The sequence below is a fragment of the Glycine max genome, chromosome 5 (genome assembly GCF_000004515.6).
Source record: "Glycine max cultivar Williams 82 chromosome 5, Glycine_max_v4.0, whole genome shotgun sequence".
In the NCBI taxonomy this organism is placed as follows: domain Eukaryota; kingdom Viridiplantae; phylum Streptophyta; class Magnoliopsida; order Fabales; family Fabaceae; genus Glycine; species Glycine max.
Window position 1 is genome coordinate 11,091,804 of NC_038241.2, and position 16,728 is coordinate 11,108,531.

Genomic DNA, 16,728 nt, shown 5'->3' on the forward strand with positions numbered 1-16,728 from the left:
TTGAGTTTCAATTTATTTTTTGTTTTTAGATTTTAAAAAGAATTTACATATTAAAGATACATAAAGTGAGTCAATTATTTTATCTTACCTCGCTCTACTATGAAATAATGGTTGTGGTAGAGGCAGCGGGGTGGGAGTAGCGACAGTGCTGGTGGTGGTGGTGTTGGTGGAATGGTGGTGTGGAGGTGACGATAATGGTAGGGGTGGAATAGTGGCGACAACGATGGTGGCAGTAGTGGTGGAATGGTCATGGTGATGGTAGTAACAATGGAATGGTGATGCCAGTGTTTTAAAATTGGACCAATCTGGTCAGTCAGATCGGTTTGATCGTGACCTGGAGGTTTGGTTGAGTCGAGTTGCCTATTAGATGGACTATGCATTGAACCTGGTGCAACTTAGTACGACCCGATCAAGTTTATGGTTAAACCGGTGACCCATTGATCCAGGCCAAGTCATGCCCAAGAGAGGCAATGTGCTAGGTCATGTGAGTCAATTAAGATTGAGTATAAAATTTTAATTATTTCTAAAAAGGATTGGATCATGCGGGTCAAATAGTGACCCACCGGCTTGACCATTGACCCAGTGACCAAATGTCTTGATCGGGTCAATCATTGGTTTGGTTTTTAAAATTATAGGTGGTTAAGGGAAGGAATAGAGGCAATGACTATGGGTGGGCATGGATTGGATTTTTATGAATCCAATTCATATCCAATCCATATCTACTTAAATGGATTGGATCTTAAATCTATATCCATATATTTTAAAATCAATTTGGATTCAAGATCCAATCCATTTAAGTGGATATGAATTTGGTCATATCCAATCTATATTCACTTAAATGTTATAAGGATTTTTTTATATAAATTTTAGTAATTAAACACTAAAACTGAAAAACTTAGCCTATGTCCACTTGAAATTGATAAGAATTACTTACACTTGAACTTGACCAATTTCTATCATAATCATAATTAAGTTACTAAAATAAAATGTAATATAAACTTTCAAAACAACAAACAATTTGAAGTCTGAAGGCTGAAGCACAATAACAACTACATATCCTTAAAGCACAATTCATCCATCTAATCCCCATTGTTCAGAGTATTATTCTATAAAAAAATACTGAAACTATATTCTTGAAATATCAAAATCCAAGAGTTCATCCTTCCATCCAATGGGCCATCAATTTCACTTAGATGTATCCTATATAACCAACAACAAAATGCCTACCTTTCACCAACCTCAACACTACCCATGCCCAAAACCAAAATCAATAGTTTATACACAAAAATCCAAAACAAAACGAAACAAAATTCACATGCAAAGTGTAACATTAAAGTACCTTTCCAGTCATAGAGTGTAGGAATTAGTACTAATGTCAAACATTACTCTTCAAGAGAAATACTAGTTGAACCAACAACATCTTCCTGAGAAACCAACTCTATAAAAAAAACTTTCTGTTACTCAATAAATATTTTAATTATAATATTACTACAAAATTGGAAAACAATATACGTTTGTCGAAACTTTGAAGCTCTTCCAAATCGAAGTCTAAAAATGGTGCTGAAGGTGTATCTTTGAGCCAATCTTGTGTACAGATAAGGGCCTCTGGCTTTTCATGTGATAGAGAACTACGAAATGGATCAAGCACCCTTCCACCTATGCTAAATGCAGACTCAGATGCTACTATAGAAAGAAGCATAGCTGATAGGTCTCGTGCTATGTTTCAAAGGATTGGAAATCGACCTGGATTAACTTTCCACCAATCAAGAATATTCAATTTTGCACTTGCATCAATCCCTTCATCTAAATACTTTTGAAGCTTATATATTTTTGATGAGGTTAGCCATGATGTTTGCAAAAATAGATTCCAACCATATGGATCTTTCGTGTAACTAGGTACATTTACATGTGCTTATTGTGTGTCATCTTGAGCCCCCCCTTTATGACCATTATAGTCATTAAACAATGATTTCAAAGAAGACTTTAGCCTTGACTTAGACCCATTTGCCTTGTCCACATCAAAAAGTTTATCAATTGCCTAATTCATATATTTTATTTTAGACCTCAGATCTAACACAACAACAATTAGGAACAACATGTTCAACTTGTTAGGACCACCCCAATATTTTTTATATTTTTCTTTCATATTTTAGCCATCTTATGTGTAGCACTATCTTTAATGTTGCAGTTAAGAAAATCGTTAATCCCATGCCAAATACCTACCACCTCTAACATGTACATGTTACTAGTAACATAAGAGGTACCTGAGATGCCCAGAGTGGCTTCATAGAAGATGCTCAAGAAAGGTAGAGTAGCCTCAACATATTCCCAATCTTCACAGGAAGGCAGACCTATCCCTTTTCCTAATTCATTAGCATATTTTTTATCATGAAACTCAAACTCCTAAATTGCCTTTCTATGCTTCAAAGTAGCATCTAACATCAAATAAGTGGAATTGAACCTTGTTTCAACATTCAAGCAAATGTGACCCTTATATTCAATGTTCAACGTAAATTCTTATATATTTTACTACATTCTTTGAAGCTCATAAGCCTAGAAGGAGATGATCTTATATTTCACTGCATTCTTTAAAGCTCATAAGTCTAGAAGGAGATGATCTTATATATTTCACTGCAGCACAAATTCTTAAAACAAAGTTGTCAATCTCTTTTAGCCCACTGTTCACAATCAAGTTCAAGATATGCACACAACGCATATGAATATGCTCTCATTTCAAAACTAAGTTATTCCAACACAATAGCCTTTTCTTTAAGAGTTGAATTCCTCTATCATTTGATGAAGAATTATCAATTGTCAAGCTCAGAACTTGATTCAACCCCCATTCATTCAAGCATGACTCAACAAATTTTTCCATGGTCTCTCCCCGTATGGCTTCTTACTTTGGCGAAAATTCAAAATCTTTTTGTGCAACTTCCAATCGTTATCTATTAAGTGAGCTGTCAAACACATGTAGCTTACATTTTGAGTTGGTGAGGAACCATGTTCCCTCATGGAAAGATGCCTAGGAAAGGGGTTTTCAAATCTTACCCTACTCCAACATACCAAACACCACAAATATATATGTTTTTATTCTTTTTATAGGTGTTGAGAGAAGAAGCCTAGAGTTTCAAGAACCTCTGGATTTGAGGTCAAATCCTTTTCAAGGGGGAGGGAATAATGCAATCCTACCCCCCAAGGGCATTGGATAGAAGACTCCAAGAAGATTGGGTCAGAGATGTAGGAGAAGGCCCTAGGATTCTCATGAGCCTTAGGGTAGATTTTGGGCCCATGGGCTAAGTATGTGCCCACTTATCTTTGTACATATTAGATTAGGGTTTCATTATTTTTTGGGCCTTGCATTTAGGGCTCCATAGTGTAGGGAGGGTACCCTAGTAATGTAAGATTTTTCAGCCCATGTATTTTAGGGCACCTAGACTAGATTTTGTATTAGGGGTAGTTTTGTAATTTCACATGCATTAAGTACACTATTTGATGTGTGTGTGTGTTGGGAGAGAAATTTAATTGAATTGGGAGGAGCCCAATCCAATTAAATTTTGGACCTTTCTAAGGGGGAGGTGAGCATTTGCTTGCTACACCCCATTGTCACATAATATAGTCACACTTTGTGCATGTCTTTCATGCTTTACATGCCTCATCACACTTAAGCACTCTTAGTGGAATCTTGGACTTGATCTTGGATTAGTGGACTGAACCATAGCTAAAATTAACTAATCATAAATAGTAAATTTTGGCTCCCAATTTGGCTCCACAAATTCAAAATTTAAATTCAAGTGAAATTTGAATAGAAATTCAAATTTCCCATCAATTTTGTCTGGCACTTAGGCTATAAATAGAGGCCTTGTGTGTGCATTTTTTCAACTTTGATCATTTGAGAATTACACTTCAAAGTTCATACCTCATTTGCGGCACAAAATTTCATGCTCCTTTGCTCCTTCTCCCTCCACTCATCTTCTCCAACCTTCAAGCTCTTATCCATGGCTTCCTATGGTGGTGAGCTTGTTCTTGACTCATCTTCTCCTTGAAGTGACATGTCCAATCATCTTTCTTCCTTTTCCATTCTGCTTCCATTGATCTTCAAGAAGCAAAGGACTCCATTGATGAAGAAGATCTAAGGCCTACAAGCTCCACATGAAGCTACATCATCTTAGTAATTTTTTTCTTGGTTTTGGCACTTCGTTCATGCATCTGATGGCCAAATCAAGACCCAAAATTTGTCTTAATGGCTTTTTTTAACTAATTGGCAAGTGCACCAAATTGTCACAAGTAGTAAAGTAAAACGAAAGTCTGAGTGTCGAGTCCACAGGGACTTTGTTTGTACTTAGATTGGCGTATACCCAATTTTCAAGCAATAGAAGGAATAGAAGAGATAAGGAATTGTAAGTGAAATAAAATAGAAACGGTTGAAAATAAAAAGACAAGAAACAAACAGGTTAATTCAGAATGCAAATGTGTTGGGGCCTAGCATACCAAACTACTTGTGATGAAATTGTTAATAATTTTTCCTTATCTAATATTATCCCAATTTTTATCCACACCTACTCTAATACTTTAACCCTGATTCCTCAAGTGAAAGAGCCTAATTTATCTATTCTCTCTCCCAAATTCATTTGCAAAGATAAAACAATAAATTGCATTAAGGATAGAGATGCATGAATAGGCTAAACAAATTCATTTTATTCCTAAACATGATTCATTTAAATGCCCTTTCCCAGTTCTTTAGAAAATAAACATTTTCCAATGCCTAAATCCTAAACAGATGTATGAGTATGGGTGATCAAACCACAATCAATAACAATAAGCACATAAAAGGAACAATAAAAATTGGAATTGCATTAAATAGATAGTAGGGACGAATTACATTACAAGAGTTTGGCCATTAGGCTCCCAACAATGGGGGGTTTAGCCTCTCATAGTCATGATAGGCTTTACACTTTAAGGGTTGATGGGGATGGAAGAAGAATAGGGATGGATAAGGAGGGAAGAAATGGCTATAAAGAGGGTTTCCTCTATTTGAGATGCTCAAGTTTTGGGTGTATTCAATAGAGAGCTCTGAGTCTCGGTGTGTCTTTCTCCTTTGCTTCCTACTCCTTTTATAGGCCTTAGTTAGCTTAATTTTCACGCAACCCTGCGCTAAGCGAACAGCGCGTTAAGCATGCCTTCAGGTTTCTTCGTGGGTCTTTTTCGCACTAATCTTTGGCTGGCCACTGAGTGAGGTGTCGCGCTAGGTGTGGCTTGCGCACTAAGCGAGCTACTTCTTACTTCAATTTTTTCTTCAAGGCTTTTTTCATGTTTTTGCATCAATTTACCTCCAAAGCACTTGCAATTTCCCTTCTTTTGAATCTAGCTGGTCAAGAATTAAAATGATATTAAAATCCCTCATTATTATCTTAAAAACAACTATAAAGTAGATAAAATCTAACCATTCTTTTCTGAATTAACTATCAATTAGACCTACATTTTGCAATTATCAGCTTTATTGACATAAAAAATATAGGAATAAAACATTATTTTCACAAAATAGCTAGTACAAATAAAAATATAAGTGCTAAATTTTGCCTTCATGGATTGAAATCTTTGACTCTTAGTAATTTTTTCTTTTTTTGACCGCATGGTTCATGCATCTAAGGGCCGAATTGAGACCCAAAAGTTGCCTTAATGGTTTCATTAACATTAAAACTATTGGAATGAAACATTATTTTAACCAAAACAGTTGATACAAATAATAATCTAAGTGCCAAAATTTTCCCTCGTAGATTGAAATCTTCAACTCTTAGTCACTATTAAAGTTGTTGCATTGAGGTTGAAAATAATGGCAGGAATCCAATAACCATGATTCATTGTATTAATTGATGATAAGCATGATGTGGAGCTTGAGGCAGTGTTGTGTCAATTTCACATTATCCAAAGTTATTTCATAATTGACTAGTGTATACTATTATGGTTCAACTATATCTATAATATAATGTCTACTCGTGTATCCACATATATCACCAAAACATAATCTCAGTTTTGTCATTAGCCCATCCCAAAATAATGTCTACTTGAAAGCAAATATTAAGGATGTGGTTTATGGATACCCTTTGACAACAGATCAAGGGTTACTAAGGTAAACATCCATAAATCTTGAGAAAAACCCGAACATAAATAGTATGTTCAAGGTATTCAACCAACACATGTCTTTATGGGTTTGAGTTGTTTGTCACATATGTTGATTCTGATACAACCATCCCAATTCCTCAATCAAATTACCAACCATACCAGCCAACATTTTCTGAAACATCACAACAACCAATTTACGAACAATACCAACTGACATTTGATCTCAACCACACCCAAAATCAAGAGTATGAATAGAACACCAACCTTGCATCATACATGCAATTGTTGACTGACCTAACATATACCTAACTAAATCAATCACTGAGATTTTATGGATATGAACAACTAAATCAATTACTTGATGGACTACCCAGAAGAACCCGTCTATGAACCAAAAATGCTCTTTCAACGAATGTGGTTTCCCAGCAAAGTTGATGTCAAATATGTAGTAAATATTTATTGTATAAAGAATAACAGATCTTACAAGGTCACAAAGTTAGGAACTGACTTATGAATTTTGAAATGTATCTACAAAACATGCGAATAAAGTAAATTATTTTAAAATACATTCAGTAAATGTAGCAATTGACATATGCGTAATTTTAATATTTTAAAACACTAATATGTTATTTCTTCCAACATTTGTGTCTGAAGCATTGTTAAGCAAGAGTTGAAGCTAAGTTATAATGAATAAAGACAACTACTTCCTGGTTGTGCAATGTGCCATCGTCTTTTTTCAACATTTAAGGCACCTGTTGATGGGTTTGTATACTACAAACCAATAGTTCAGGTTGATGGTACTGTTCTTTACGAGAAGTACAAATGAACATTGTTAGTGGTAGTCACACAAGATGGGGCCAGCCTCATTCTTTCGATTGTCTTTGCCCTTGTTGAGGATAAGACTATGGAAGCCTGGTCTTTTTTCGTCCAAAACTTAAAAAGACATGTGGCAAAGCAACAAGGAATTTGCCTAACGTCAGACATGCACATTTCAATAATAAGTGCTTACAAGAAACATGATAGTCGATGGACACCAGACAACTCGGTGCATGTGAATTGCATTAGACATATTGTACAAAACTTCATGAGACATTTCAACAGGTTAGGTCTAAGGAAAAATGTCATTAGCATGGGTAAGTTCCACAACCAAAGAATTATTATTTTTTATTAAACTTTACATTACATGGACAAACATTGTGAATGTATTTTGTTGGTCATATGTCAGGGTACATCATGATTGAACCCAAATTTGCATATTACTTCAACAATGTAATGAAAGAAAATAAATAAGTGATTGACTAGCTAGAGAAGATCCCAAAAGAAAAATGGACTACTGCTTGGGACAGCAGGCAACGATGGGGTCACATGACAACAAAACTTGTTGAAGCCATGAATTCAGTGCTAAAAAAACAAGTTGTCTCCAAATTTTTGTGTTGGTCAATAGTACTTATGAAAGATGCAACAAATACTTTGTCAAAAGGTGCAGGGAAGCCATAGCAATGATGGAAGCGGGTAAAGAATTAACAAAAAATGTTGACAAGATCATTGAGGCCGATTAAAAAAAAAGCTAACTCCATGCGTGTAATTTAGTTCAGTCGACAAAGTACTCTTTTCTTAGTGGAAGAATCCCTAAATCCAAGACAATGACGTCTCCCAGAAAAATTTATTGTAAACATTAATGAATGATAGTGTGATTGTGGTAAGTTACAAAAACTACACATGCCATGTTCACATGTAATTACAATATCTTAGTATGTCCACATTGATTACAAATAGATCATTGATGACATTTACAAGCTCAATTATGTGTTCAACATTTATAGCAAATCATTTGGACAAATGAAGCTCACATCATACTAGCCAAAATATGAAGGGACAACTATACGTCATGATCCAAAAATTTGGATGAAAAAAAGGGGTCACCCAAGATCAACCCGTATAGTACTGAAATGGACCAAAGAGAACGAGGACAACCGAAGCATTGTTCATTGTGCAAAACTGTTGGTTATTCCAAGAACAAATATTCAAATAATCAGGGAAGCACAAGTCAAAATTGCCAACATACCCATTAAATTGTTGAAATTTCTAATAACTAATGTTGTCGTTGCTTGTGCCTACAGATTATCACAAATGTTAATTTTTAATTCTGTTAGTGTTTGTCTCTACTCAAAATACTATTTGCTTGTTGTGATAAACTAATTTTTTTAAAATATTAATAATTATAAAAAAAAATATCCTTCCAATTAGTTACATTATATGTTAATATTTAACAATTATAATAATTATTTATATTAGTAAAATATAATCTTTAAATATATTAATATTTATTATCATTTTATTTATATTATTAAAAAAATATATACAAAGAAAGAATTAATAAACAAAAAAGAAATAAATTAAGAAAACCTATTCAGAAATCAATCTTAGCAATATCGAATTTCCCAAGACGTGCAAAAAGAAGTTTAAAAATTTCTGAGAATTTGAGTCCCTCATCCCCAAATCCATGCTTGTTGTAGCGTTAGGGGATACTTTTTTAGGGGTGTTCACAGGTATGGGTTACCCGCAAACCCAAATGGTCCCAAATCAATCCGAACAATTTGGGTTAGGTCATTTATGTATTTAGGTCAAAACCGAACCAAACCGATCAAAATTTTTAGAGCTATTTGGTTTGGCTTTAAATACTACTAATATTGAGGCTCAAGTGTTGGAATGCAAGTGTTGGGACTACTAGTGTTGGAACTTCTTAAGGTATTACTTTCATATACATTATTATTTGTTTCATATTTTTTTCATATTTATTTTTTCTGCCATGTTATAATATTAATTGAACATATTTTGTTCATTTGTTTTAGCAAATTTGATAGCAACAAATCTAGTTGCAGCAAAACTTAGTGCAAGAAATTAGTTTGTAGGAAATAGGTGTGATTCTGACTATTATAGTAAATATCGTTGAAGAATATTTTGTTTTAATTTATATTATTTTATTTTAGAATATTAGGTTGATGGTTTTAAATGAATCAATTTTACTACTTTCAAACATTTGATGATATCATGCTAATTGTATTAAATATTTGAATGAATCATGATATAAAATAGTAGTTCTAATAAAAAAAATCAAATTTAAATGGGTAACCCATTGGTCCGAACTGAACCAAATTGTTCATGAATGGGTTGGATTCGGTTCGGTTTCAAAAAAAATATTGAAATCGAACCGAACCAAACCGATCAAATTTAATTGAGTTGGGTCCTGAATTTGGTTAAAACTGGCCCACAAACACTGCTATACTTTTGTGTATAATTTTGGGGGAGGGTAGATAAAAAAAATTAAAAGGTATATGTGTGTAAAAAAATCAGAAACAGGCCATGGTTTCTGAACCACAAATGGAGTAAAAAAAGTAAGTTCGAAAAGACTTAAGTTGTTCAATAATTGAACTTTGCTTTTCTGGCATAATTTTGCTTACTCTTTTTTAAGATGGCTTAATTTGCTTTTCTGGCATATTGAACTTTGCTGTTTGTTTTATTGCAGAAAAATCAGACTAGGAGGGAGGAATGTTTACTGTTTTCATTTGAGGAATGACGCAATGCTATCATTCGCATGAGGCATAACTGGGAGTTGTTCTCATAACAACAGGGAGCAAAAGGCATTATTGTTTTCATTTACTATTTTACTATATCTATGTTTTCTTTTTTATAGTATATCTATTTATGTTTTCTATGCCCAGTTTTCTGTAATAAGTAAAAAATAAAGGGTCAATTAGTTAGTAATTAGATAAGATTAGTAGTTAGTTATGATTAGTATTTTATTTTAAAAAGTCAATTAGATAAGATTAGGAACTTATGATTAGGATTTTATCTTAAACAATTAGATAAGATTAGGAAGTGAGAGTATAAATATCAGTATGTACTCATAGAAGGCATTCAGAAAATAAAATTTATTTAGTTTGTTTCCTCTTTCGCTGTGTGAGTAAAGAGTCAGTGAAGTTACATTAGAAATTTATTTCTAATTGTAACAATTGGTATCAGATTGCTAGGTGACGATGGTGAAAACAAAAGAGCTTGAGACACGCATGGATTCGTATGAGAAGATCGTCTCTGATCTTCAAGAATCAATGCAAAATTCATTCGAGATGATGCAGAAATCTATCGAGGGACTGATGGTTTCGATTGCAACCTAACATAAGGGACCTAAAATCAAAACTGAGGATGGAAATCTTAGTGGGACTCATGAACCCATTGTCTCGGTAGTGGATAGGGCGCAAATCCCTTTTCCCTTTTTTGATGGTTCTAATTATCGAGAATGGAAGGCAAAATCCAAACAATTTTTTGAATTGGAAGGAACACCGGAAGAACAACGAAGTCGTTTGTTGCTATTGTCCATGGATGGTAAGGCTTTTGCTTGGCAAAGGCATTACATGCAGAATGTGAATAACAAACACAAGACGTGGCAGCAGATTTTGCAAGACGCAAGCAGTCAATTTGACATTGGTGCATTTGATGACTCGATGGCAGAACTTGCGAGACTAAAGCAAGATTCCCTGATTGAGTATCTTAAGAGGTTTGACACACTTTTGGCTCGTATTGCTATACCAAAAGAGTTGGCATTGAGCTTCTTTCTCTCTGGTTTGACTGTTGAATTGGAGAAATCTGTCAGGGTTCATAGACCTTCTTCAATTCAGGAAGCAGTCAGAATAGCCAGACTTCAAGATGAGGTTCTTCACGAGATGACCAAGAAGTTTTCTCCAACGAAACTGATTCAAGCAGATTCACAAGCCAAGTATTCAAGAAACTGGTATGTTACATCACAACATCATAGAACAATTCCAATTACAACTTTGCATCAGCAACAGACTCAAAACCCAACACAGCCAACACATCCAACCCATTCTAAGGTATCTACTGCCAACAATAATTCTAGGAAGCAGGTTAGTGATAGGATTGCTAGAGGGTTGTGTCGATTCTATGGTGACGAATGGAATCGAGATCATAAGCAAAAATGTAAGGTGTGGGGTAAGTTAAATGCTATTTTTTCCTCACAAGATTAAGCGATTGTTGACATGCAATCCGAATCTGATGAGGATCACAACAATGATCTCATAAAGCGTAGTTTAGATATGGTCAAGGATGCAGATGTTTGTATTTCCCTTAATGCACTACAAGGTGTGGCTGGTGGTAGTACACTGCAACTGCAAGGCATGATTAAGAAACAAGTTGTGCCATTCTTGATGGACACCGGAAGCACACACAATTTTATCAGTGCGAATTGGGTAAAAACATTAGGTCTTAAATCTCAAAATATTCAAGGTTTTCTAGTCACGGTTGCATCAAATAAGTAACTTGTGATAACCAAGAAGTGTAGTCAGGTGCAACGGAAATTTCATGATCTTGTATTTGTCGTTGACTTCCTAGTTTTGTCGAGCAGTACTTTTGGTGTGATCCTAGGAATGCAATGGTTTAGGACACTAGGGGAAATAAGTTGGAATTGTGCTCAGCTAACCATGAAATTTGAACATCAAGGGAAGATGGTTTGTTTACAGAGTGAGCAAGCATCAACAGATATGACTGAACTTACAGGCAAGCTGAAGACAGCATAATGTCAAGCTATGTTGCTTGTTATAAGAGGACCATATTGCTACAGTGATTCTTCAACTGCTGATTTTCAACACCTAACTCAAAGGTAGCAATCTGAGTTGGATGCTTTATTAGCAACTTATCAATAATTGTTTAAAGAACCTACCACTCTACCTCCCAAAAGAAGATATGATCATAAGATTTCATTGCTCAATGATAAACCATTTTGCTTGAAACCTTATCGATACCCGCATGCACAAAAAGAAAAAATTGAGAGGCAGGTGAAATCATTACTTAGCACTAGATTTATTAGAGAAAGTGCTATTTGCTATGCATCTCCACTAGTACTGGTTAAGAAGAAAGATGGTTCTTGGAGGTGTTGCACAGATTTTCAAAAATTGAGTGCTCTAACAGTCAAAAATAAGTTTCTCATGCCATTAATTGAAGACTTATTAGATGAACTTCATGATGCATGTTACTTTTCAAGTTGGACCTCCGGAGTGGTTATAACCCAATTCGGATGATAGAAGAGGACATTCACAAGACAGCATTCCGAATGCATAGCAGTCACTATGAATGGGTGGTTTTGCCTTTTGGGCTAACCAATGCGCCAGCTACATTCCAGAACTTGATGAATGACATTTTTAAAGATTATCTCAGGAAGTGTATCCTTGTATTTTTTATGATATTCTGGTATATACAAAAACCTGGTTATAGCACATTCAATGCTTGAGTACAACATTACAACTCCTCCAAGACAACAGCCTAGTTCTCAATCACAAAAAATGAAATTTTGGGAAGACAAAAATAGATTATTTGGGCCATTTGATCTCGGTTAATGGGGTGCAACCAGATGAAGATAAAATAGTGGCAATAAAACACTGGCCTAGGCCAACAACAGTTAAAGAACTCAGGGGCTTCCTTGGGTTATTAGGATATTACAGGAGATTTGTCAGAAATTATGGGAAGATAGCTCAACCTTTGGCACAGTTGCTGTAGAAAGATACTGACTTCAAGTGGAATGGGGACACAGAAAAGGCATTTTCTACACTAAAGGAAGCCTTGATCTCAGCTCCTATACTAGCCTTACCTGATTTTGGTCAACCCTTTACTATGGAGACAGATGCTTCTGGAATTGGCATTGGGGCTGTCTTAATTCAGCGAGGTCATCCAATAGCTTATATCAGCAAAGCAATGGGGCCAAAATACCATCTTTTGTCTACATATGAAAAGGAGTTCTATGCCATTTTGTTTGCAGTCAAGAAATGGCCACATTACTTTCTTGGGCAACACTTTATCATCAAAACTGATCAAAAGGCACTCAAACACTTGCTAGAAAAACCTCCAACAACTTTAATACAGAATTGGGGACTTGAAAAGCTGATGGGACTGGACTTTAGCATCGAGTACAAGCAAGGAAAAGAGAATGTGGTAGCTGATACATTGTCGCGACAACAACCAGTAGGAAGCTTAGCAGCAATCTTCCAGGTAACATCCCAATTGATGATGGAGGCTAAAGACTCATGGAAGCAAGATCATATGTTACAAAAGATAGTGGATAAAATAAGATTGTGTCAACAACCTTATAAGCAGTACACATTTGATGGCCAATTCTTGAGACGCAAAGGTAAGGTAGTCATTGAAGCAAACTCAACACTCAGAACCAAAATACTACATCATTTTCATAATTCTGTGATTGGAAGGCATTCTGGAGATGATCTAACTTACAGATGAATTAAAGACCAATTCTATTGGAAAGGGTTGCAGAAAGCAGTAAAAAAATGGGTGCAGGAGTGTATCACTTGTCAACAGAACAAGCCATTATTAAGGATGCCAGTTGGATTACTTCAACCATTATTCATTCCTGATAGGGCTTGGAAGTCTATTTCAATGGACTTTATAGTCGGTCTTCCCAAGTCGAATGGCATGACTGTCATCTTTGTTGTTTGTGATAGACTTACAAAGTATGCATATTTCCTACCATTAGCTCACCCTTTTGGAGGTGCTAAGGTGGCACAGTTGTTCATGGATAACATCGTGAGGTTACAAGGATGGCCAAGTGAAATAATATCAGATGGAGGTACTATATTTATGAGTGCATTTTGGATGGAACTAATGAAGAAGCACGTAGGCAAACTTCTGCAGTCAACTGCATTTCATCCCCAGACAGATGGGCAAACTGAGGCCCTCAACAAAGCACTCGAAGTTTATTTAAGATGTGTCACTGGTGACCTGCCCAAGAAATGGTCAGAGTATCTTTCTTCTGCAGAACTTTGGTACAATACAAAGTTTCGTAGTGCAACTTAGTTGACCCCCTTTGAAGCTTTATACGGCTATCCTCCACCAATGCCAAATTGTACTCTAACAGGAGATTCTTTGGTGGAAGCAGTGGATTATACCATCAAGACAAGAGAGCAGATAACAAAGTTATTTCACCACAACTTCCTTTGCGCCCAGGAAAGAATGAAACATTATGCTGGCCTCAAACGAGTGGACAAGGAGTTCAAATGTGGAGACCTAGTCTATTTAAAAATTAAGTCGTACAAGCAGCTTACTTTGGCAAACCATGCTTTCCACAAATTGGCAGCTAAGTACTATGGGTCTTTCAAGGTGTTGGAGCGAATAGGGAAGGTTGCTTACAAACTTGAGTTACCCACTGGAACAAAAATACATGATGTGTTTCATAATGAGGAAGGGGAAGTTCAATTGCAGCCACTAGTGGTCTTGGATAGGAGAATAAAGAAGAAGGGAAACCGAGCTATCACGGAAGTACTCATCCAATGGCGACATACCAATCCCAAAGATGCTGTTTGGAAGGAACTTTATGCAGTACAACAACAATTTCCAAATTTTGATTGGAATTCTAATAGGCCTTGAGGACAAGTCCGTTTCAGTGGGAGGGATAATTGTAATAAGTCAAAAATAAAGGGTCAATTAGTTAGTAATTAGATAAGATTAGTAGTTAGTTATGATTAGTATTTTATTTTAAAGATAAGATTAGTAGTTAGTTATGATTAGTATTTTATTTTAAAAAGTCAATTAGATAAGATTAGGAAGTGAGAGTATAAATATCAGTATATACTCATAGAAGACATTCAGAAAATAAAATTTATTTAATTTGTTTTCTCTTTCGCTGGAAAGAGTGAGTGAAATTACATTAGAAATTTATTTCTAATTGTAACATTTGCATTACAACTTGTGTTAAAGTTGGTTGGTATTAATAATAAAATGTTCCTTTTTGCGGATTCAAAAAAAAGCATTATCTCATAATGAGTAAAATTATAAGTTTGTTAATTATGATGAGCGATTGGTAGATAAGTTTATTCAATTTCACAACTTAATTATACCATTATTTGATATAAAAAAATTTACTTAAATTTCTATTGATAGATAAGCCTAGAAAATTAAACCATGTTTAGAGTGAATAATCAATTCCACGATTTTACGATATAACAACCTTTACTGATAAAGGGCTTTGAATACCTTTTATTCAATTTAATTATAGCTTAATTTTGATCAAGTTTCACTTAAATAACTATTGATAAATAACCCTAGAAAATTAAAACATGTATGCTTTTAAAATTTATTTTATTGTGTATTAAGCTAATATTTAAAAAATAAGCTATGCGCAGGATATACATTTAGTTAAAAATTAACAAATATTTCTTATTTTATTTATATAATTATAAAAATTGTATGAAAAATTTGTGTTAAATTTTAAAAAAAATATTTAAATTATATTAAATTTTAAATACTTTTATAATTTTTAAAGATTCACAAATATTTTATTTGTAAAATTATTTAAAATTATATTTTATAAAATTTCATATTTTCTCTGCTTGAATTTTTTTTCAATTTTTTTTACCAATTAAGAGAGCTAAATTAGCCTATTATTTTTATATCAGTAAATATATTTAATTTTGTAAACACATATTTGTAAATACAAATATTTTTTTTTCATTTCTTTCTATCTTTTTTCACGAATTTTTTATTTTATATATATATATATAGACAAAAAGATATTGATACCTCCCAAAAAGAAAAATAGACTCAAAAAATAGAACAAAGGAAAATGAAACAACAATAATAATAATAATAATAATAATAATAATATAGATTTAAATAAGAGAAAAAAAAACAAATAAAAGAGGAAACACAAAATAAGAAACAAAACACAAATGATAGTTTCAAGAATTGAAGCCCTATTACCAATTGATGGAATCCTGATTTGTGATCAAATTTTTAGCATCAACAAACTGGGTAACCTATCTGGGACTTTCTCTTGAAAAAAAAAAAGAGATGAAAAGGACAACATCACAATCTTAAAAATTCATATGTGGAGGATGATTCGTTATAAAAAAATAAAATTCTTTAATAAGAATCTAATGTTTTACACTAAGACGTGAATGACTTGTTCGAACGCATGGGTCTCTTACGAGTTGATACATAAAGAAAGTGGTGTATATGGGATGATTAAAGATGAGATTTGGCATTTGCTTAAGGCAATTATGGAGTGATGACTTATATTTTTAAGAAAATTATATAATATTTATAAACATAAAGATATAAATTTTATTCTATTCTTTTATATATTTTAAAATAATTATTAAATTAAAGAATATTTACTATAATTTCTAATTTTTACTTTTTTAATTTTTTACTTAAATATATTTCAAGAAGATATTATATTCATATGGCCAATTTCATGACTTATGAATTTAATTAGAATGTATTCTTTATGTAAATGTTTTTATTTCTATCATCCAATCATTATTTATTAAACATTATAAGTTTATTAATATTTATAATAATTACTTTAAAACTTATAATATCTATGATGGTTTTTTTTTTAATTATTAATAATGGAAAATTTAAAATCTATAATGTATATAATACTTTTTTGTGGTTTATCTTATGAGTAATCGACCACTTTATTATATGTTTCTTTTTCTTCTATTTTTATTTTTTCTTATTTATATAAATGAATATGGTATCTATTTCATTATATTATATCCACATGTTAATTTCAATTGTTTAATA

General features: G+C 33.6%; 1 protein-coding gene across 1 annotated transcript; it reads left to right on the top strand.

Annotated features, from left to right (window-relative positions):
• Positions 1 to 14,034: 14,034 nt before the first annotated feature.
• On the top strand, positions 14,035 to 14,565 carry LOC113001655 (uncharacterized). The gene has a single exon (XM_026128551.1). The coding sequence runs from the start codon at positions 14,035 to 14,037 to the stop codon at positions 14,563 to 14,565; it is 531 nt and encodes a 176-aa protein (XP_025984336.1).
• Positions 14,566 to 16,728: the final 2,163 nt, after the last annotated feature.